Source organism: Stenella coeruleoalba (genome assembly GCF_951394435.1).
Source record: "Stenella coeruleoalba genome assembly, chromosome: 1".
Lineage (NCBI taxonomy): Eukaryota > Metazoa > Chordata > Mammalia > Artiodactyla > Delphinidae > Stenella > Stenella coeruleoalba.
In genome coordinates, this window is record NC_137169.1 from 67,640,934 (window position 1) to 67,666,559 (window position 25,626).

Consider the following 25,626-nt stretch of genomic DNA (forward strand, 5'->3'; position numbering starts at 1 on the left):
TTGTGTACTTATCATTTTCTTTGAAGTTCTTTTAGTTTGACTCCTATGAAATTTCCAGTATTTGATCATATTTGCCCTATGAAACAGGCAATAAGATTAAATGCCATTGACTTATCATCCCTGTATATATTCCTGTCCAATTTATACATTTGACTCTTTCTTTTTTAAAATTTATTTATTTATTTTTGGCTCTAGGTGTGCAGGCTTCAGTAGCTGTGGCACACGGCCTCAGTAGTTGTGGCTCACGGGCTCTAGATTGCAGGCTCAGTAGTTGTGGCGCACGGGTTTGTTGCTCCGTGGCATGTGGGATCTTCCCGGACCAGGGCTCGAACCCGTGTCCCCCGCATTGGCAGGTGGACTCCCAACCACTGCGCCACCAGGGAAGCCCACATTTGACTCTTTCTTAACCTGTTAGAAGATTAATCTTAAAATATGAATTTTGTGTCCTGGTTGTTCTTTTAATTATTGCACTTTCAGTTCAATCATGTTGTTGGTTGTGGCAGAAATGAACTCATTTCCAGTACTCTGGACTTTTATGTTACATGTGGTATCTTTTCAAAGTGTGTGTTCTTTCTGATACTGATGGAAATTTTATTTCTTTGTAATTAGTTCTCTGAATAAATGTTTTTGAATAGGCTCTTATTTTAAAAAAATACGTGGTTACAGGTAGATGCTATCACATGTTCATAACTTGTTTTACAGTGATATTGTTCAGTTATGCTCCAGACAGCATTTATTTGTCTCTGGAAATTTATTTTTCTCATATTTATTTATATTTATTTATATTTATTTATTTATATTTCTCATATTTAGTAGTAACATAAGTTTGCACTTCCTTAAACAAGGTATTTAAGCCATGTTCAAAGTTATTTGGGAAAGTAAAAAAAAATGCTCTTTATAAATCTACTTTTTCTCAGCATTAGAAAAGAAGACTGCCATCTGAAGGACAAATACTTTGTGGAAGTATTTATTTCAGATATAGCTAAGATTTTTGACTTTACTTGATCCTTAGTCTTGCCATATGCGTAGGAGGAAAACAAAAAATGATAGTGGATGTACTTCTTGCCAGCACATCCAGTAATTCTGCCTCCATAATATAGCTGTCATTCGTTCCCATTTCTCTGCACCCTCATTGTATTTTGCTGGGATTTAATAATCTCCTAATAAGGTTCCTACCTCCAGTCTCTCTCCCCACTGGTAAATCTGTACCTTGTTTCTGGAGTTATCTTCGTGATGCAGAGCTCTCATCTTGTCACTCCCAGGTTCTCAGACCACTTTTCTGACCTATTTGTTTTACTGTTTCGCATATATTCTAGCCAGACTAGGTCTCTTCCAAAACTGAAATTCTTCTCTAAGATTTTAGTTTTATAATCAACTCCAGGTTTTTAGTAAATTTTCAGTGTTTTTCTTTTGCCATTTCTTTGCTGATGCTCTTCCTTTGTATAATTCAACATGCTTTGAATCATTTGTTTCTGCCTTTTGTGGAAGCAGTCAGGAGCTGATTTTTTAAATGTATATTATTACTCTTTTTTTTTAACAACAAAAAAAACATTTGGATAACTAGTTGCCTCAATACCATTCAGTGAATGATGTATCCTGTTCTTACTGATTTGAAATGCCCCCTGTCATATGTCAAGTTGTCTTATATGTGTGTCTTTTCTGGACTCTGTTTTGTTCTGTTTGTCTGTTTCTGTATTGGTTTCTAGTGTCTTAATTACTGTAGCTTTATAAAATTTTATAATGAGTCTTGACACCTGATGGGGTGAGTCCATTCACTGTGTTCTTTTTTTTTAAGTTCTTTAATTTTAATTAATTAATTTATTTTTGGCTGCATTGGGTCTGTTGCAGTATGTGGGCTTCTCATTGAGGTGGCTTCTCTTGTTGCGGAGCATGGGCTTTAGGCGCACGAGCTTCAGTAGTTGCAGCACACGGGCTCAGTAGCTGTGGCTCGTGGGCTCTAGAGTGCAGGCTCTATAGTTGTGGTGCATGGGCTTAGTTGCTCTGCCGCATGTGGGCTCTTCCGGGACCAGGGATTGAACCCGTGTCTTCTGCATTGGCAGGCGGATTCTTAACCACTGCACCACCGGGGAAGTCCCCACTGTGATTCCTTTGGCTATTTTTAGCCCTTTGCTTTTCCATGCGAAGTTTAGGACAGCTTGTCAAGTTTCATGAAAGCCCCTCTTGGGATTTTGATTATTGCTTTGCATTTTTAGGTCAGCTTGTGGGAGAATGTATATCTTTATAATATTAATGTTTCCATCTACAAACATCATATGGCTCTTCATTTACTTAAGTCTTTTATGTCTTTCATAGTTTTTTATAGTTTTCTCCATAGAGGTCTTATATATCTTCATTCCTAAGTCCCGTATAGTTTTGTTGTCATTGTACATGGTATCTTTTCTAAATTTATTTTCTAATTTTTTATTGCTGGTATCTAAAATGTTGTTGATATTTGCATTTGAATATTATCAACAATGCTTATTAACTCTTAGTTCTGCCACCAGTAATTTGTCATAGGTTCTTTTTTTAATAATATTGATTGATTGATTGACTGATTTGGTTGCACCGGGTCTTAGTTGTGGCACGTGGGATCTTCGTTGCCGCACATGGGATCTTTAGTTGTGGCCTGCGGACTTCTTAATTGCAGCATGCAGACTCTTAGTTGTGGCATGTGGACTTATTAGTTGGAGCATGTGGACTTCTTCGTTGCAGCATGCGGACTCTCAGTTGCGGCATGCATACGGGATCTAGTCCCCAACTAGGGATTGAACCTGGGGTCCCTGCATTGGGAGCTTGGAGTCTTACCCACTGGACCACCAGAGAAGTCCCTGTCATAGGTTCTTTTTGGAATTTTTATCTAGACCATGTATCTGTGAATGATAACCTGTTTATTTTTCTTTCTTTCTTTCCAACCCTTATGCTTTTTTCCAACCTTTATGCGTTCTTTTCTTTCCTTCTCTTTTTTCCCCCATCTTACTGCTCTGGATAGATTCTTAGAGTCTTTTTGCCTCTGAAGAGAGCTGTGTAGAAAGGAGGACCATGAGTTAGCTGGCCCACTACACAGAATCAAAGACTGTGCCCCTATTGCTGTAGGCTCCCGGTTAGGTACAAGAGTGTTGATGTAGGGACTTGTGAATACTGCTAAGGCGAATTAAAGCTTAAAAGTCACCTTGCAAATATTTATTTAACTGTTTATTGTATGCCTTATGTGTGATGACGTGCAGATGAAATAAGGACTACAATGCCTGTTTTCAGGTTACTTGTAGTCTGATTGGCCAATTAAGACTTTTAGGAAGCAGTTAGAATACCATACAGATTAGTATAAACCTCAATACTGAGCTATTTTGTAAAACTCAGACCTTAAGCTCCCTCTACAAAGCAGAAGATCCTTCTTTTAACTTTTCGTTCCCACCTCCATTCTTTCCCATACTTCCCAACTGGAGTGCCCTCAGTCTGTTTAAGAGCCTAAGATAAGGGTTTGGGACATGTGGTTATCTTTGGTTATCTGCTGCTGTTTTTGCTGAATATCTATGAAATTCATTTGGAGATTCATGAATATCGGGTAAGGAGATGATATTTACAGTAGTGTCTTCTACATGATTATATTATTTTTTCCTTAATAAGTAAATAATTTTGTAAATGTTGAAAAGTGGCTGTAGGGAATTCCCTGGCGGTCCAGTGATTAGAACTCTGTGCTTCCACTGCTGGGGCCTGGGTTTGATACCTGATCGGGAAGCAAGGCACATGGTGCAGCCAGAAAAAGAAAAGAAAAGTGGCTGTAAATGGGTAGTATATTCACAAATGTTTGTTTCAGTATTTTGATTCAAAATATGCACCTATACTATATATAGTTTTTTGTTTGTTTTTTTTTGTGTGTGGTGCGCGGGCCTCTCACTGTTGTGGCCTCTCCCGTAGCGGAGCACAGGCTCTGGACACACAGGCTCAGCAGCCATGGCTCACGGGCCCAGCCGCTCCGCGGCACGTGGGATCCTCCCGGACCGGGGCATGAACCTGTGTCCCCTGCATCGGCAGGCAGACTCAACCACTGCACCACCAGGGAAGCCCCTATATATAGTTTTTGTACATATCAAATATTACACAATAAAAGTATATATATTTTTCATATTAAACAGAAATTTATGTTATTTGAATTACTTTGGAAAAAATTAGACTTTATTTGGTCACAACAACTAACACCAAGGAATGGTGTTATATTTTAGGAGACTTTTCTTATCATCATATCATGCAGAGTATACATCATTACGTAGTTTGGTAGTTTATTTCTGTAACAGTGCATTCAGGAATTAAGATTATTTTTTACTCATTTGGTTAGATTATTAGGGCAGGACCAGATTGCTGAATTTAATACCAGTGTAAAAATAAACTTGATTAATGCCGAATGAAGCTTGCTTACAATTTCTTGGGCATATTATTTAGTTGATATGGTTTACAACAGATAAAGTTTAATCTATACTTTAGATTTCTTTTAAAATTAATTGGGCTTTGTAGTTTGTATGCTTATATTTTCTCTCTTTTTTAAAATTGAAGTATAGTTGAGTTACAATGTTGTGTTAATTACTTCTGTACAGCAAAGTGACTCAGTTATACATATATATATATATATATATATATAGATTCTTTTCCATATTCTTTTCCATTATGGTTTATCATAGGATATTGAATATAGTTCCCTGTGCTATACAGTAGGACCTGTTTATCCATTCTATATATACCAGTTTGCATCTGCTAATCCCAAACTCCCAATCCATCCCTCTCCCACCCCCTGCCCCCTTGGCAACCACCAGTCTGTTCTCTGTGTCTGTTTCTGTTTCATAGATAGGTTCATTTGTGTCATATTTTAGATTCCACATATAAGTGATATCATATGATATTTGTCTTTCTCTTTCTGACTTGCTTCACTTAGTGTGATAACCTCTAGTTGCATCCATGTTGTTGTATGCTTACATATTCTGTAAAGAATAGTATGTGTTTGCAATAACCATGTTAGCAGGCAACTCTGAAGCCATAAGTTTGATAAATGTTGTTTTTTTGGCTGAAGCAAAGGACTTTGAAATTCTTTTATAATGATGTGTAGGGACAAATTTAGCCCTTAAAAACAAACCAGGAATTTTTGTAGCTTAACAGCATCGCTTTGCATATTTCAGATATGTGTTTAGGCCTCTTTATAATCTATTTTTTGAACAGAATGAACACAGAATCTTAGGTCTGGAATATTTATTTAGCAAACATTTGCTTTCCTGGTATATGTCAAACATGGTATAAGCCACTGGAGAGACAAGAATGAAGAAGATTTCACTCTTGCTTTTAGGCAACCCAGAAGCTAGTTTTGGAGACAGGCATTAAAAAATTTTATAGCACAGTGAAGTAAGTGCTGTAATAATGTGTTTAGAAGGTGCTGTGGAGGTGTCACACAAAGAAAAGTGTGACACTTGAAGAAAGACAGTCCACCAGGAACGTGAGAAAAGAGCATTCCCAGTGGAGGGAATAACATGGATCAAGGTGTAGAGTGGAGCCTGTTCAGGGAACTATAAGTTGATTGATATGTTTGGGAACACAGTATATGTAGGAGAGTGGTGGGAAATGAATCTAAAAAGGTGGGCAGGAGATAAATCTTGAAGGTCTTTGTTTTATACCTTTAGGCAACAGGGAGCCACTGAGAATTATAAGAAGTCATAATCAAATTGACTTGTTTGCAGGAGATTGTGGAAACATTGACTGGTACAGTTTAAATATTTTATCCATCTTTCTGTCTGCTCACTTATGCATAGGATTTCGGGGAAATTAGAGATTTTTCCAGCCTAGTACTGACTGCACAATTCTCTGGCAGAGAACAGGAAAAGCTGTAAAGTGGGACCTCCCGACCGCTAGAGAGACGTTTTTCTTCTCTTTTGTTAAGCAGCCAGATAGAACATTTAGCGATATTGAAAGAGCTCAGCAGCAAGAGGAAATAACCTCAACCTATCATCTTATGTCAAACGTCAGACAGCCCAGAATTGACACTCTACGACCTTGTCCTTTTCTTTCCTGCAGAATCACTGTGGTCAGAGGATAAACTCCCTGAGGGTTTATTTTTAGGGAGTGACGTGAATTACAGGCCTAACTTGTATACTCAGACCTCTAAATATACAGACTGCAAATTGCAGAACATATGAGAAATTTGCCCTGTAATTTTCTCTCATGCATTAAGGCTCATAATCTTAATTTCAAAGTGTTAAACAAAACTACAAAATGAAGTGTAAGTGGTGTTATATATGCAAGTCAAAATCGGTTCAGAGATGAAAGCAGTATAATGAAAATTGCTGGGGTGCCACGCACAAGGGAAATTCCTGCTTCTTGCCTTTGCCTTTTTTGTATTCAAGTTATATCTTATCCACTTGGATTTCTAAGTACAGGACCTGCACTAGCCCATCCAAGGCCTTTGTTTGATTTAGATAAAGGCCCATGTAACCTCTTGGGAAGGGCACGTTTGTGATAAGAAAAAGGTTCAACTTCTTCCAGGAAGATGTAGGCCTGAGATGTGGGCTGGAGTTCTGCCCCTACTTGTCCCATCAGCCAGGGACCTTTGTGTAATGTACAGAGTGACCAGTGGTTCTAGTGTCCCCATTAAAGTCTCCATAACTGCAGACCTACCCTTAATTACTTTTTGCCCTTTGGGTAATCCAGTTACTTCTTTCTTCTCCTAAAAAAGGTATAAAGTGCTGTTACTCCTTTCTCTTTCCTTCTATTACTTGTTTTGCATTGGCAGCTGTATTTCCCAGTTAGGAATCACAGTTGTTATGTTGGCCAATCATGGCATATAAGAAGTTTTGATACACAGGGAAAGCCACCGACAACTGTTGTGGAACTATTGTTTTGAGTAGGGACATAGTATCAGGCTGTTTTGTGCATGTACTGTTTCACATAGGCAAAACTGTGTAAGTTATACCACATCAAGAATTGGTAAGATAGCCTTTTTTTTGCTCCAGTGGATTTCATTGCTGCTCTTTTCAATATTAAGGTACATAGAGGGAAAAATCAAGAAAATATCATCTGTTAGCTCACTCAATTCTTTCACTTTCTGAAATTATGGGTTTCTTGATTCCAGTTTTATTTTAATTGACATGTAGCACGGTGTATAGCATAATGGTTTGACTTACATGCATCATGAAATGATTACCACAATAAGTTTAGTGAACATCCATCGTCTCATATAGATACACAATTAAAGAAATAGGGAAAGGAGATTGGTTCAAGATGGCAAGTAGAAGGATGTGCAGGGTCAAGATGGCAAGTAGAAGGATGTGCACTCACTCCCTCTTGCAAGAGCACTGGAATCACAGCTAACTGCTGAACAGTCATCAACAGGAGCACACTGGAACTCAGCAAAAAAGACACCCCACATCCACAGACAAAGGAGAAACCACAATGAGATGGAAGGAGGGGCACAATCACAATAAAATCAAATCCCATAACTGCTGGTTGGGTGACTCACAAACTGGAGAACACTTATACCACAGAAGTCCACCCACTGGAATGAAGGTTCTGAGCCCCATGTCGGGCTTCTGAACCTGGGGATCCAGCAACAGGAGGAGGAGTTCCAAGAGAATCAGACTTTGAAGGCTAGCGGGATTAGATTGCAGGGCTTCGACAGGTCTGGGGGAAACAGAGACTCCACTCTTGGAGGGCACACACAAAGTAGTGTGCGATCAGGACCCAGGGAAAGGAGGAGTGACCCCATAGGAGACTGACCCAGACCTACCTGCTAGTGTTGGAGGGTCTCCTGCAGAGACAGGGTGGTGGTGGCTCACCATGGGGACAAGGACACTGACAGCAGAAGTTCTGGGAAGTACTTCTTGGTGTGAGCCCTCCCAGAGTGTGCCATAAGCCCCACCAAAGGGTCTGTAGGCTCCAGTGCTGGGTAACCTCAGGCTAAGCAACCAACAGGAAAGGAACTCAGCCCCACCCATCAGCAGACAAGCAGATTAAAGTTTTACTGAGCTCTGTCCATGAGAGCAACATCCAGCTCTACCCACCACCAGTCCCTCCCATCAGGAAGCTTGCACAAGCCTCTTAGGTTCATCAGCCAGAGGGCAGACAGCAAAAGCAAGAAGAACTACAATTCTGCAGCCTGTGGAATTAAAACCCCATTCACAGAAAGACAGACAAAATGAAAAGGCAGAGGACTATGTACCAGATGAAGGAACAATATAAAACCCCAGAAAAACAACTAAATGAAGTGGAGATAGGCAACCTACCAGAAAAAGAATTCAGAATAATGATAGTGAAGATGATCCAGGACCTCGGAAAAAGAATGGAGGCAAAGATCGAGAAGATGCATTAAATGTTTAACAAAGACCTAGAAGAATTAAAGAACAAACAGAGATCAACAGTACAATAACTGAAATGAAAAATACACTAGAAGGAATCAATACAGAATAACTGAGGCAGAAGAATGGATAAATGACTTGGAAGACAGAATGGTGGAATTCACTGCCGTGGAACAGAATAAAGAAAAAAGAATGAAAAGAAGCACAGCCTAAGAGACCTCTGGGACGACATTCAGCACACCAACATTCGCATTATAGGGGTCCCAGAAGGAGAAAAGAGAGAGAAAGGACCTGAGAAAATATTTGAAGAGATTATAGTTGAAAACTTCCCTAACATGGGAAAGGAAATAGCCACCCAAGTCCAGGAATCACAGAGAGTCCCAGGCATGATAAACTCAAGGAAAAACACACAGGACACATAGTAATCAAATTGACAAAAATTAAAGACAAGGGAGTTCTCTGGTGGCGCAGTGGTTAAGAATCCGTCTGTCAATGCAGGGGACATGGGTTCAAACCCTGGTCCAGGAAGATCCCACATGCCGCGGAGCAACTAAGCCTGTGCACCACAACTACTGAAGCCTGCACACCTACAGCCTGTGCTCTGCAACAAGAGAAGCCACCGCGGTGAGAAGCCTGTGCACTGCAAGGAAGAGAAGCCCCCACTCGCCACAACTAGAGAAAGCCGGCATGCAGCAATGAAGACCCAATGCAGCCAAAAATAAATAAATAAATTTATTTTTAAAAAAGAAATTAAAGACAAAGAAAAAGTATTAAAAGCAACAAGGGAAAAACGCCGAATAACATACAAGGGAACTCCCATAAGGTTAACAGCTGATATCAGGTGAAACGCTACAAGCCAGAAGGGAGTGGCATGATATATTTAAAGTGATGAAAGGGAAGAACCTACAAACAAGATTACACGGCAAAGATCTCATTGAGTTTTGATGGAGAAATCAAAAGCTTTACAGACAAGCAAAAGCTAAGATAATTCAGCACCACCAAACCAGCTCTACCATAAATGCTAAAGGAACTTCTCTTAAGTGGGAAACACAAGAACAGAAAAGGACCTACAAAAAGAAACCCAAAACAATTAAGAAAATGGTAATAGGAACATACATATCAATAATTACCTTAAACGTGAATGGATTAAATGCTCCAACCAAAAGACACAGGCTCGCTGAATGGATACAAAAACAAGACCCATATATATGCCGTCTACAAGAGACCCACTTCAGACCTAGAGGCACATACAGACTGAAAGTGAGGGGATGGAAAAAGTTGTTCCATGCAAATGGAAATCAAAAGAAAGCTGGAGTAGCAATTCTCATATCAGACAAAATAGACATTAAAATAAAGACTATTACAAGAGACAGTGAAGGACACTACATAATGATCAAGGGATCAATCCAAGAAGAAGATATAACAATTGTAAATATTTATGCACCCAACATAAGAGCACCTCAATACATAAGGCTAATGCTAACAGCCATAAAAGGGGAAATTGACAGTAACACACTAACAGTAGTGGACTTAAACACCCCACTTTCACCAATGGACAGATCATCCAAAATGAAAATAAATAAGAAAACACAAGCTGTAAATGATACATTAAACAAGATGGACTTAATTGATATTTATAGGACATTCCATCCCAAAACAACAGAATACACTTTCTTCTCAAGTGCTCATGGAACATTCTCCAGGATAGATCACGTCTTGGGTCACAAATCAAGCCTCGGTAAAGTTAAGAAAATTGAAATCATATCAAGCATCTTTTCCAACCACAACGCTATGAGATTAGAAATAATTACAGGAAAATAAACATAAAAAAAACAAACACATGGAGGCTAAACAATACATTACTAGATAACCAAGAGATCACTGAAGAAATCAAAGAGGAAATCAAAAGACACCTAGAGACAAATGACAACGAAAACACGACCATCCAAAACCTATGGGATGCAGCAAAAGCAGTTTTAACAGGGAAGTTTATAGCATATACAGTCCTACCTCAAGAAACAAGAAAAATAAACAATCTAAACTTACACCTAAAGGATCTAAAGAAAGAAGAACAAACAAAACCTAACGTTAGTAGAAGGAAAGAAATGATAAAAATTAGAGCAGAAATAAATGAAATAGAAACAAAGAAAACAGTAGGAAAGATCAGTGAAACTAAAGGCTGGTTCTCTGAGAAGGTGAACAAAATTGATAATCGTTTAGCCATCCTCATGAAGAAAAAGAGGGAGAGGGCTCAAATCAATAAAATTAGAAATGAAAAAGGAGAAGTTAAAACGGACACCACAGAAATACAAAGCATCATAAGAGACTACTAAAAGCAACTCTATGCCAATAAAATGGACAACCTGGAAGAAATGGACAAATTTTTAGAAAGGTATAACCTTCCAAGACTGAACTAGGAAGAAATAGAAAATATGAACAGACCAGTCACAAGTAATGAGATTGAAACTGTGATTAAAAATCTTCTAACAAACAAAAGTCCAGAACCACATGGCTTCACAGGTGAGCTCTATCATAGAGATGAGCTAACACCCATCCTTCTCAAACTCTTCCAAAAAACTGCAGAGCAAGAAACACTCCCAAACTCATTCTACGAGGCTACCATCACCCTGATACCAAAACCCTACAAAAATACTACAAAAAAAGAAAATTACAGACCAATGCCACTGATGAATATAGATGCAAAAATCCTCAACAAAATACTAGCAAACGGAATGCAACAACACATTAAAAGGATCATATACCATGATCAAGTGGGATTTATCCCAGGGATGCAAGGATTCTTCGATATACACAAATCAATCAGTGTGATACACCATACTAACAAATTAAAGAATAAAAACCATATGATCATCTCAACAGATGCAGAAAAAGCTTTTGACAAAATTCAACACCCATTTATGATAAAAACTCTCCAGAAAGTGGGCATAAAGGGAACCTACCTCAACATAATAAAGGCCATATATTACAAACCCACAACAAACATCATTCTCAATGGTGGAAAAGTGGAAGCATTTCCTCTAAGATCAGGAACAAGAGAAGAATGTCCACTCTCTCCACTGTTATTCAACATAGTTTTGGAAGTCCTAGACATGGCAATCAGAGAAGAAAAAGAAATAAAAGGAATACAAATTGGAAAAGAAGAAGTAAAACTATCACTGGAGATGACATGATGCTATATATGGATAATCTTAAAGATGCCACGAGAAAACTACTACAGCTAATCAATGAATTTGGTAAAGTTGCAGGATACAAAATTAATGCACAGAAATCTTTTGCGTTCCTATACAGTAACAACAAAAGATCAGAAAGAGAAATTAAGGAAACAATCCCATTCACCGTTGCAAAGAAAAGAATAAAATACCTAGGAATAAACCTACCTAAGGAGGTAAAAGACCTGTACTCAGAAAAGTATAAGACACTGATGAAAGAAATCAAAGGTGACACAAACAGATGGAGAGATATACCATGTTCTTGGATTGGAAGAATCAATATTGTGAAAATGACTATTCTACCCAAAGCAATCTACAGATTCAATGCAATCCCTATCAAATTACCAGTGGCATTTTTTACAGAACTAGAACAAAGAAATCTTAAAATTTGTTTGGAGACAAAAAAGACCCTGAATAGCCAAAGCAATCTTGAGGGAAAAAAATGGAGCTGGAGGAATCAGACTCCCTGACTTAAGACTGTACTACAAAACTACAGTAATTAAGACAATATGGTACTGGCAGAAAAACAGAAATATAGATCAGTGAAACAGGATAGAAAGCCTAGAGGTAAACCCACGCACCTATGGTCAACTAATCTATGACAAAGGAGGCAAGGGTATACAATGGAGAAAAGACAACCTCTTCAATAAGGGGTGCTGGGAAAACTGGACAGTTACATGTAGAAGAATGAAACTAGAACACTTCCTAACACCATACACAAAAATAAACTCAAAATGGATTAAAGACCCAAATGTAAGAGCAGACACTATAAAACTCTTAGAGGAAAACATAGGAAGAACACTCTTTGACATAAATCACAGCAAGATCTTTTTTGACCCGCCTCCTCGAGTAATGGAAATAAAAACAAAAATAAACGGGACCTAATGAAACTTCAAAGCTTTTGCACAGCAAAGGAAACCATAAACAAGACGAGAAGACAACCCTCAGAATGGGAGAAAATATTTGCAAATGAATCAACAGACAAAGGATTAATCTTCAAAATATATAAACAGCTCATGCAGCTCAATATTAAAAAAAACAAACAAGCCAATCAGAAAATGGGCAGAAGACCTAAATAGACATTTCTTCAAAGAAGACATACAGATGGCCAAGAGGCATGTGAAAAGCTCCTGAACATCACTAATTATTATGCAAATCAAAACTACAATGAGGCATCATCAGAAAATCTACAAACAAATGCTGGAGAGGGTGTGGAGAAAAGGGAACCCTCTTGCAGTGTTGGTGGGAATGTAAATTGGTACTCTGGAGAACAGTATGGAGTTTCATTAAAAAACTAAAATTAGAACTACTGTGTGCCCCAGCAATCCCACTACTGGGCATATACCAAGAGAAAACCATAATTCAAAAAGACACACGCACCCCAATGTTCATTGCAGCACTGTTTACAATAGCCAGATCATGGGAGCAACCTAAATTCCCATCGACAGACAAATGGATAAAGAAGATGTGGTACATATATATAATGGAATATTACTCAGCCATAAAAAGGAACAAAATTGGGTTGTTTGTAGAGACACGGATGGACCTACAGTCTGTCATACAGAGTGTAGTAAGTCAGAAAGAGAAAAACAAATATCATATGTTAACATATATATGTGGAATCTAAAAAAATGGTACAGATGAACTGGTTTGCAAGGCAGAAATAGAGACACAGATGTAGAGAACAAACATATGGACGTCAACGGGGGGAGCGGGGATGGGGGTGGTGGTTGTGGGATGACTTGGGAGATTGGGATTGACATATATACACTAATATGTATAAAATAGATAACTAATAAGAACCTGATGTAAAAAAATACATATAAAAATAAATTGGTGAAATAGGCAATACAAAAAAAAGAAATAGGGAAAAAAATTTTATTGTGGTGTGAACTCTTAGGATTTACTCTCTCTTTTTTAGATTTATTTATTTATTATTTGGCTGCGTCACGTCTCAGTTGCAGCACGCAGGATCTTCGTTGAGGCATGCGGGATCTTTCGTTGCAGTGCACGGGCTTCTCTCTTGTCGTGGTGTGTGGGTTTTTCTGTGTCTAGTTGTGGTGCGTGGGGTCCAGAGCACGTGGGGTCTGTAGTTGTGGCATGTGGAGTTGAGAATGCCTTAGCTCTGTGGTGTGCAGCATGCAGGCTCTCTAGTTGAGGCACGCAAGCTCAGTAGTTGTGGCATGGGCTTAGTTGCCCCGCGGTATGTGGGATCTTAGTTCCCTGACCAGGGATTGAACCCGTGTGCCCTGCATTTTAAGGCGGATTCTTTACCGCTGGACCACCAGGGAAGTCCCAGGATTCACTCTCCTAACAACTTTCATATATAACATCAAATAGTGTAAATTATATTTATTATTTTTTACATTACATACCTGGAAGTTTGTACCTTTGACTACCTTCATCCAGTTCCCCCTCCCCTATGTTGTTTTTGGTTTTTGTATTCCAGTTTGTTTTTTTCTCTCAAACTTTTCTGTAGTATTAAAATAAATGAGAGTAAAAAATTATCCACAGTGTGGAAGGAGCACATAGTCATACAGGATAAACAAAGAACAGCAGTAATTTTCTAGATTTCTTAATTATTTTAACAGGTTATAGCAGATTCTGGAAAATAACTTGTCAGCAGCAGGACCTTTTCCATTTTTATTAAAACCATAAAAAAGATAAGGTTCCACATCATATTTAAACTGCTAAAAATCATCTGGAGAGTAGCTGCTGACATAGAAGTCAGATGACATTGAGACATCTGGCAGGCTCCCTCTTCTTGTTGGTGTTATAAAATTCACAGTGGACAGCCTGGATTTGAAAAGAAGAGTGGCATCTTTGGAATCTCCACTAGAACCTGCTGAAGTTAAAATAGACCTGATGCCTTCTAAGTGACAGAAAATAGAATATGCCTGGGCATGGCAAAAGTGAGACATGCATAAAACCCACTTGGTTTGGTTTAAAGAAATAGATCCAGGCTTGAGGTTCCAAGTTCCAGAGCTGAAGTGTCCTCTAGTTTTTTCTTTTTCTTTGTATAACTTTCAAGCAAATTCTGCTTTGGAAAAAACTTAAGTAATATGTGAATTATGAGATTGTTAAAGAAGGAGGAAGACTTGAATCCAGTCAGATTTTAAGCCTGAAATATATGACTATTTAGTTAAAAGTAAGCAGTATACTTTCAGTGTTCTTCCAAAGAATGTAGTTTATGTCTATGCATGAATGTTTTAAAAGTTCTGGATGATTGAGACATGTAAAAAAATGTTCTTAAAAATGTTAGATTTACTATTTAAGAAGGTTAGGAAAAAAAAAAAAAAGCTGCCCCACTGAGAGCCAATGAGGCAACACATGGAGCATTTTTTTTATATTTAATCATCCAATTATGTGGAAAGCTTTCTTTTAGGCACTTCTAAGGTTAATGATGAGTCCTTAAGGGGCTTAAGCTGCATATTTCATGTTTATAGTATCATAAGTTTAATTAATTTAGGGTTGGATTTTAGAAACATAAGAATTTTAAGAGTGCTCTTAAAACAAGTTAAAGTCATAGAACAAGCAAAATAACCCAGGGGAAATACATGAGAGGTTTTAAAATAGATATTTTTCATGTGTTGAGAATGGTCAGTCTATAATAACAAGTTTTATTTAGTTTATGTGAACAAATAATTGTTTGCAATGTGTTCAATGCTGTACTGAGAACTGTAGGAACCATCAGAAAAAAGAAAAAATGAAAGAAAAAGGAAAGAGAAAAAAAGAGAAAGTTCATCCACTCAAGTTGTTTCAGTCCAGCTGGACAGACAGGTTACATATTCAGGCAGTAATTAAATAAAGATTCAGAGAGTGTATTAAATGGTATGTCCTTATTTTTTGCATAATAATATGAATAGCTAACATTTATTCAGTGCTTACTTTACATATACAGTCATCCCTGCTCCCCATGGATACCAAAATCCATGGATGCTCAAGTCCCTTATATAAAATGTTGTAGTATTTGCATATAACCTATGCACATCCTCCCATATACTTTAAATCATCTCTAGATTACGTATAATACCTAGTACAATGTAAATATTATGTAAATAGTTGCAAATACAATGTAAGTGCTATGTAATAGTTCTTGGCACACAGCACATTCAAGCTTTGCTTTTTGGAATATTCTGGATTTTTTTCCCCCCATCTGTGGTTGGTTGGCTCCTCTGATGTGGAACCTGTAGTTGTGGAGGGCCGACTATATTAACTTGTTTAATCCTCACACAGCCCTGTGTGGTAGATTTTATTCCGATTTTACAGTTGAGAACACTGAGGAATGGAGAAGATAAGAAACTTACCCAAGGTTACACAGCTAAAAAGTAGCAGAATCAGACTTTGAATCTAAGCTGTCTGGCTCCAGAACCCATGGTTTTAACATCTTTTCTGTACTGCGTTACATAAAAGCAACAAATTAGGTAGTTCTTGGAGGAGAATGCATGCAGGGGTTAGATAGTACTTGAGCTGCATATTATAAAACAGTATGTGTTCCTGGGTAGCATGGGGCAAGGGAACAGAAGGAGAGAAATTTATATGTTGGAGAAGTTTCAAGAGAAACCGAAAACTTGAGTAAAGAATATATTTGGCAGGGCTTCCCTGGTGGCACGGTAGTTAAGGATCCGCCTGCCAATGCAGGGCACACAGGTTCAAGCCCTGGTCCGGGAAGATCCCACATGCCTCGGAGCAACTAAGCCCATTTGCCACAACTACTGAGCCTGCACTCTAGAGTCCGCAAGGCACAACTACTGAGCCCGCGTGCCACAGCTACTAAAGCCCGTGTTCCTAGAACCTGTGCTCCGCAACAGGAGAAGCCACCACAATGAGAAGTTCACACACCGCAACAAAGAGTAGCCCCCCGCTCACTGCAACTAGGGAAAACCCTCACACAGCAACAAAGACCCAATGCAGCTAAAACTTAAAAAAAAAAAAAAATTAAAAATTTAATATTATAAATTTTAAAACTGCACAAAAGCAGTTAAATATTGCCCAATATTCTTTCTTTATACTTCTTATTGGCTTATCTAAAAAACAGATGTATTATTTCTCTTCAAAATTATTAAGCTGTCATTCCAGGAATCATAACAATTACTGAAATGAGAGATATGGTCTGTGGTTTATGAAGTTGGGTTTAATGAGTAAGACTTTCCAGTTCCTTGGAGCCACTTTTCTTTGTTAGATTTAAAAAAAATAAAATACAACCATGGTAACTGATCTGGATGACATTGAATGGCTGGTTACTGTTGAGTGAAGTAAAACAGACTTTTAACAGCTCCTGGGTAATGTCTGAAAGGTAAAGTGACATAAGATAAATGTCTGTGTTCTACTCTGAAAATAGCAAAAGGCATATGGAACCAAGATTTAACTTAGTTGGCTTGTAACTTAATCCCACTTTAAACATGCTTTGGCATAATGAAGGTTGTAGTGTGATTTTTTTTTTTGCAGAATTAATACCAACGATGGAAAATAATTAAGAAGATAAAGGTTTGAAAGTTATGAATGCTGATTTAATTTTGTAAATAATTGATTCCTCAGAGTTTGTGTATGTATTTTCAAAGGTCATATATGCACTGAAAAGAGAATACTGGGAATTTTTCTGGATACCTGAGTGCCCCAAAATAGCAGTTTTATAGCTGTTTATAAATGTAAAACGATTATGTTGTTTTGTTCTCAAGTTTGATGAAAAAATTTTAAATTCCTAAAAGAACTTTTATTTTTGAAAATAGAATAATTTAACCTCAGATTTTGTTCAGTTAATAGTCATTTAGTAGTAGGATTTTGAACTGACAAGTTAGGTATTTTAAAAGGATTGATGTAAGCTTCATTTGAAAACAATTATAACTTAAATTTGGAAGATAAATGGTTAAAATGTCAACTATGGTCCTATCAGATATAAAGTAGAAAAAAATATGCTATGCGTATGGTTATTTTTGATACTTAATAGGAATAAACCTTGTCCCAATTCACCCTTCTGCTTGGCTTAGAGATTGGAATACAAATGGCAAAACTTGAGTTTCAACTAAATTGATGGTTTGGATTTTTTAAAACTTTACACTTCCTGTAGATCATCATAAAAGGTCTGTTTTCTGGTACTTGGGGGTTGTAAACAGGATTTGGAACATTTATGGTAAAGGTAATGAACTTTATTTTGGGAAAAAATGATGGAATAGAAACTTGGATTAATGAAAGCCAAAGAGATTTCCGATTTCTTTTCAAACTAGATTAAGTATCTGACAAATTTAGCAGATTGAAAATCAAAATAAAAATCTGTATATATTTTGTTCTTTGCTTTTTTCATACTTGTGATAGAATTTGAAGAGTATCAGTTGCTTGCTACAATGTAGTCACATCTATAAGTGAGTACTGAATTTGTTTGAAAATGTAATTTTTTTTAACTTTTTATTTTATATTGGAGTATAGTTGATTAACAATATTGTGATAGTTAAAAAACTATAAACAGAAAAGTGATTTGGTTATATATGTATATATATATGTCTCTATTCTTTTTCAAATTCTTTTCCCATTTAGGTTGTTACATAATATTGAGCAGAGTTCCCTGTGCCAATCAGTAGGTCCTTGTTGGTTATCCATTTTAACTACAGCAGTGTGTACATGTCAATCCCAAACTCCCTAACTATCCCTTCCCCCCACCCTTCCTCCCTGGTAACCATAAGTTCCTTCTCTAAGTCTGTGAGTCTGTTTCTGTTTTGTAAATAAGTTCATTTGTATCATTTCATTTTAGATTCCACATATAAGCCATATCATTAAGATATTTCTCTTTCCCTGAGTTACTTCACTTAGTATGACAGTCTCTAGGTCCATCCATGTTGCTGCAAATGGCATTATTTCGTTCTTTTTTATGGCTGAATAAGATTCCGTTGTATATATGTACCACATCTTCTTTATCCATTCCTCTGTTGATGGATATTTAGGTTGCTTCCATGTCTTGGCTATTGTAAACAGTGTTACAATGAACATTGGGGTGCATGTATCCTTTCGGACCATGTTTTTCTCCATATATATGCCCAGGAATGGATTGCAAGATCATATGGTAGCTCTATTTTTAGTTTTTTAAGGAACCTCCATACTGTTCTCCATAGTAGCTGTACCAATGAAAATGTAACGTTAACAGTTAGATGATAGTATGTGAAGATATTGACATCGACGTTCAGAATGCTTTATATTGGTAATAGGTAGCCTGTCTTGGTATGGTCATATTAGCCATTTACAAATGCCTTTAAAATTTTTCAACACTGAAAATCATTGGGGAGGAATTCCCTGGCAGTCCAGTGGTTAGGACTCTGTGCCCTCACTGCCAGGGGCCCAGTTGCAGTCCCTGGTTGGGGAACTAAGACCCACAAGCTGCCACAGTGTGGCCAAAAAATAAATAAAAATAAAATCATTGGGGCAGTTATATTTGATCCTCAAGTAAGCAGAATAAACATGAGGGACCTAAACCAGATCATTTTGGGCCTTTCAGTGTTTTAAAGTAGACCTTAGGGACTGATGGTATCTTCCTGAATTATTTTAATTGGTCAGTTTATCACAAGTGACTGGCCAGACAACATTTTATGTGAATAATTCATTTAATTTGAATGAACCTACCAGTTATCCCGATTTGGGCAAGGCCACTTGCAACTTAAATTGCTCTGTTTCAGGCTATCTGTGGTATATGCTGATAGCTGGTAGATAATCCAACTCCAGTTATTATATACCAGTTTAAGTTATTATTTACTCAGAAGCTTTTAAAATCTGAAATAGTTTAATATTTTTTAAAAATAAACATGTCTCCTTTATAGTACTTTCTCCTCTTCTTGGCAGTGTTCAGAATCAGTTTGAAGCACTTTGAGAGTCTTGTCAGATTATTTCCCATTGATTTGTATTGTTTTCCTTTTAGATTCCAGAATTCTAAATAAAGACTGATGTTCAAACGAAAAAAGAAAAAGAAAAACCAACCATAGAATATGAAATATAGCAATGACAAGGAATGTCAATTTCTGAACTTTTCACCTTTTCTTTTAAGATAAAGATACAGATATCACCATGAAGGGGAATATGGATGACTTTGGCCTGAGAGACACCTTGAGTGTCACATCAACCGATTCTTTTGCTTCAGCAGCAGAGGTAGGACATATATGTTCCTAATGAGGATTTCTTATTCTTTTTAGGTGGAGAATACAGTTTTGCCATTGTGCTGTAATTCAGTTCAGTAGCCATTTATTGAGTATCAACTCTGTAGATAGATACAGAGATACAAAGATGATAAGATACCAGGATACAAAGATGAATATACCATGAATATAAGTTCCCACAGGAGCTTAGAGTCTCTTTAGAGAGGTGGACATGTAAACACAAACTTTAGATAAGCACTTTCATACACTGTGGATTATGGGTGAGGCATATAAGTGTCTCAACGGAAAGCAATTAACCTTATATCAAGTGTCTTAAACATATTCAGATTCTTTAGCTGAGAGATCATACCTCTAGATATTTTTTCCAAGGAAATGATCGGATTCAAAGATTTATATATAAAAATATTCACTGTAGCATTTTTAATAATAATGAAAAACTGAAAACAGTCTAATACCAAATTATGGAACATCCATAATTTGAAGTATTATATTGCCATAAACATGTTTCCAATAATTTTTAATGACATGGGAACACATGTTAAGCGAAAAGAGTGGTATGTAGGTTTTATACAGAGAGTATGCTTGTAATTTTGTAATAAAGAAAAACATGTATGTGGTATATTATGTAAGTATTTAGGCTGAGGAAAAGAAGACTAGATATAAATACACTAATGTGTAAGGAGTGGTGATCACTGAATTACAGATTTATGGGTAATTTGTTTTCCACTGAGATTTAAATTTTTTATCCAAAGAGAAGATTGCAAAGTGGTCATCTTTTTCTACTTGAAACAGCTTTAAAAAATCACATATGGCCAATTTTGTCTTAGAATTATTTCATTTTTATGGTAGATTTTGGATACTAATGCTGTCCTTTTTCATATCGATAGTATCACACATCTGTAATTGATGTGTGAATTCAAGCTCTAGTGTGGAAAGCTTTAGGTGTTCCAACACCCTGTACCCTAAACCTTGATTCTGCCTTTTTTAAAGCTGTACTGACCATAATCTTTCATTGTCTCAAGATTTTTCTGTATATGTATATTTTAGCTATTGCTCACAGTATCATCTCCTGAATTGTTCATCTTTTTCCTTATATTTTTATACTTGTAAGTTTGCAACACACAGAACATATCTGCTTGTTTTATGAAGAACCTATTTCCTCTTCTTTTTACTATTCTATATAGACAGGGTTATCTTTCTGTTTTTTCTAGCTTTATTGAGATATAGTTGACATATAACTTTGTGTAAGTTTAAGCTGTACTAAGTGATGATTTGATACACATATATTGTGGAATAATGAACACAGTAAGGTTAGTTAACACATCCAGCACCTCACATGATTACCTTTTTTTCTTTGTGGTGGGAACGTTTAAGATCTACTCTCTTAGCAACTTTCAAGCATATAATGTAGTATTGTTAACTGGGGTCACTATGCTGTACATTAGATCCTCAGAACTTACTCATCTTCTGACTGGACATTTGTACCCTTCGACCAGCATCTCCCCACTTTTCCCACCCCCAGTTCCTGGCACTCACCATTCTAAATCTCTGTTTTTATGGGTTTGGCTTTTTTAGATCCCACATGTACGTGATACCATACAGTACAGTTGACCCTGGAACTGCATAGGTTTGAACTGTGTAGTGCATTTATACGTGGATTTTTTTTCAATAAATACATACTACATTATCTGCAGTCGGTTGAATCCGAGGATGTGAAACTGCGAATACTAAGGGCCAACAATAGGACTTGAGCATCTGAGGATTTTGGTGTCCGAGGCAGGTCCTGGAACCAGTCCTTTGAGGAAACCATGGGATGACTATTTTCAACCACATGGGGGGTCAGCGCCCCTAACCAGCACATTGTTGAAGGATGAACTGTATTTGTCTTTCTCTGTCTGACTTCACGTAACATAATGCCTTCAAGGCCCTGCCCCATACATATTGTTAATGGCAGGATTTCTTTCTTTCTCATGGATGAATAATATTCCATTGAATATATATAAATATATGTATACCACATCTTCTCTATCCATTCATCCATTGATGGACATTTGACTTGTTTCCATTTCTTGGCTATTGTGAATAGTGCTGCAATGAACATGGGAATGCAGATATCTCAAGATAGTGATTTCATTTTTTTTTTTTGATATATACCCGAAAAACAGTAGGATTGCTGAATTATATACATATATATTTTTTTAATTTTTTTATTTTATTTTGTTTAATTCTATTTTTGGCTGCGTTGGGTCTTCATTGCTGCATGCGGGCTTTTCTGTGGTTGCGGCGAGTGGGGGCTACTCTTTGTTGCGGTGCTTGGGCTTCTCATTGCAGTGGCTTCTCTTTTTGCGGAGCACAGGCTCTAGGCGCACGGGCTTTAGTAGTTGTGGCATGCAGGCTCAGTAGTTGTGGCTCGTGGGCTCTAGAGCGCAGGCTCAGTAGTTGTGGCGCACAGGCTTAGTTGCTCTGTGGCATGTGGGATCTTCCCGGACCAGGGCTCAAACCCAATGTCACCTGCATTGGCAGGCAGATTCTTGACCACTATGCCACCAGGGAAGCCCTGAATTATATTTTTTGGTATATACCTAGAAAAGAAGTAGGATTGCTGAATTATATATTTAATTTTTTCAGGAACATCCATATTGTTTTCCATAGTAGCTGTACCAGTTTACATTTCTACCAACCATGCACCAGGGTTTCCTTTTCTCCACATCCTCGCCAGCATTTGTTATCTCTTGTCTTTTTGCTGATAGCTATTCTGTTTGAGGTGATGTTTCATTATAGTTTTGACTTGCATTTCCCTAATGATTAGTGATGTTTAACACCTTTTAATGTACCTGTTGGCCATTTGTGTCTTCTTCGGAAAAATGTCTATTCAGGCCCTCTGAATATTAACCCCTTATCAGATAGATGGTTTGCAAATATTTTTTCCCATTCTGTAGGTTGCCTTTTCATTTTGTCGATTGTTTCTTTTTCTGTATAGAAGCTTTTTAGTTTAATTCAGTCCCACTTGTTTATTTTTGCCTTGTTGCTTGTGCTTTGGGTGTCATATCCAAAATATTGTTGTCAAGACAAATGTCAAGGAGCTTTTTCTCCCTATTTTTTTTTTTTAGGAGTTTTATGGTTTCAGGTCTTAGGTTTATGTCTTTAATTCATTTTGAGTTAATTTTTGTGAGTGGTGTAAAATAGGGTTCCAATGTCTTTCTGCATGTGGTTATCCAGTTTTCCCACTACCATTTATTGAAGAGTCCTTTCCCCACTGAATATTCTTGGCCCTTTTGTCAAATATTGGTTGACTTTATATGCAAGGGTTATTTCTGGGCTCTTGGTTCTGTTCCATTGGTCTGTGTCTGTTTTTATACTAGTATGATACTGTGTGATTACTTCAGCTTTGTATTATTGTATGAAATCAGGAAGTAGAATACCTCCAGTTCTGTTCTTTCTTAGGATTGCTCTGGCTAGTTGGGGTCTTTTGTGTTTCCACACAAATTTTAGGATTTTTTTTTCTGTTTCTGTGGAAAATTCCATTGGAATTTTGATAGGGATTGCAATGAATCTCTAATGGCTCTAGGTAGTATGGACATTTTAACAATATTAATTCTTCTAATCCATGAACATGAGTGTCTTTTCATTTATTCGTGTCTTCTTTAGTTTCTTCATCAAAATATTATAGTTTTCACTCTACAGATTTTTCATTTCCTCGGTTAAATTTATTCCTAAGTGTTTTACTCTTTTTCATGCTATTGTAAATGGGACTTTTCTTAATTTCTCTTTTTGATAGTTTGTTTTAGGGCATAGAAATGGAACTGATTTTTGTATATTGATTTTTGTATCCTGCAACTTTACTGAATTTGTTTATTAGTTCTAATAGTTTTTTGGTGGAGTCTTTAGGATTTTTCTGTGTGTAAGATCATATCATGTACAAACAGAGGCAGTTTTACTTCTTTCTGATTTGAATGTCTTTTCTTTGTGTCTCTTGCCTAATTGCTCTGGCTAGAACTTAACAGTGCTATGTTAAATAGAATTGGTGAGAGTGGGCACCCTTGTCTTGTTCCTGATCTTAGAGAAAGAGTTTTCGACCTTTCAATGTTGAATATGATGTTAGCTGTGGGCTTGTCATATGTGGCCTTTATTATGTTGAGGTGCATTCCTTCTATGCCAAATTGTTGAGAATTTTTATCATAAAAGGATGTTTTATTTTGTCAAATGCTTTTTATCTTTCTTGCTGTAGACACTTATGTCCTAAATGGTTTGTAAAGAGAATTGCAAGTCACTTTGCATTTTTTCCACTGTGAAGAACAATATACCTTTAGAGCAAATTGCTCTAAAGTTTCTTTATAATATGCAACCTTAAAAAATATTTTGCCGGGCTTCCCTGGTGGCGCAGTGGTTGAGAGTCTGCCTGCCGATGCAGGGGACACGGGTTCGTGCCCTGGTCTGGGAAGATCCCACATGCTGCGGAGCGGCTGGGCCCGTGAGCCATGGCTGCTGAGCCTGTGCGTCTGGAGCCTGTGCTCCACAACGGGAGAGGCCACAACAGTGAGAGGCCCGCGTACCGCCAAAAAAAAAAAAAAAAAATTTTGCCCAAGTATTCATTGTACTCACTTTAAATTTGTGGTTTAAGTTACAAAGCTTTGATAAACTAAAAAAAACTTATGGAAAACAAAATGCATGAATACCACAAGAAGGGCTCACTATCTGAGAAACCTCCTAGGAATGCTTCTAGGGTATAAATGTATGATCTCAGAATGTGAATGTTCCAAGATAAATTGCGTACTAAGAAATGTTTGTTAAATTATTTTTAATAGCATTTACTATATGCCAAGCACTTAAGAAAAACTGCTTAATGAAGAAAGTTATTAAGAAAATAAGACCAGAACTGCTTATGAAGTTAAACAGTTTGTGATCATTTGAAAGCTTTATTCAGAATTATCAGAAAGAGTTTTCACCTATTTAGATTAAAACAAGTCCTGGCATAGGCTTTTCTCTAAGGTTGGTCAGTCATTTGTGAAAGTGATTAACAAAATTTTCCTGTATAAGCTTTGCCAAACATTGGTTTGGAACCAGAGCCTTTTTTCTCTGAAAAGTCTTTTTTTTAAATAATAGCTTTATTGAGATATAATTCACATACTATAAAATTCACTGTTTTAAAGTATACAATTCAGTGTTTTTTAGTATATTCAGAGGTGTGCAAACTTTCTAATTCTAGAACATTTTTATCACCCCCAAAAGAAACTCCTCCCTATTGGTCATCGCTCCCTTTTCTCTCCCTTTTCTCTGCCTAATCGCCCTTGGCACTTACTCCTATACCTTCTGTTTCTATGAATTTGCCTATCCTGGGCATTTCATACAAATAGAATCACTCAATATATGATCTTTTGTGTTTGATGTTCTTTCACTTAGCTTAATTTTCAAGTTCTGAAAAGTCTTTTTAATGTTAGGGTACCACTGCATTGAGTACTCTCCTAACTCTCCCATCTGTTAAAGAGATAGGTAGGGACTAATATTGCAGAGAGAGAGTTTTTAGCTGTAAATTTAGTTTTTCTTAGAATTACCACTCTGCACTGTGTGCATGTTTAATATATAAGTTTTAGGGTGCTCTTTAAAGAGAAAAAATTTTATTTCTTATAATTCAGATACCTATACTTATGGTCTAAAAGGAAGCTTGGAAAGCTTTTGATGTACCTCTCTGATTTGATAGCACTTGTTTATAGCGATCCAGAATTATCTTACTTCCTCTGGGGTCAATTTGTCTCTTTTATTTTGGGCTCTCATTCTTGTGCCAATGGTTTTCCTTTTAAATGTGAAAGCTTAGCTGGTGACTGGACTGATTTCCTTAGGTAGATTGTGGAGGTTGAGAGCATTGTTTTCTGTTTGTTTCTTCCTTGAATAGGTGAACAGGAGGGATAACTGGGCTCAGTTGACTTCTTTGAGGTT

At 37.1% G+C, this 25,626-nt stretch overlaps 1 protein-coding gene across 5 annotated transcripts in view; it reads left to right on the top strand.

The window, feature by feature from the left end:
* MIGA1 (mitoguardin 1) overlaps window positions 1-25,626 on the top strand; it is a 91,444-nt gene that overhangs the window by 43,232 nt on the left and 22,586 nt on the right. For all 5 annotated transcript variants that reach the window (XM_079902027.1, XM_079902028.1, XM_079902030.1 and 2 more), the window contains exon 8: window positions 19,584-19,684. In XM_079902027.1, coding sequence (XP_079758153.1) covers window positions 19,584-19,684 — 101 coding nt within the window. The remainder of the gene's footprint in view (window positions 1-19,583; window positions 19,685-25,626) is intronic.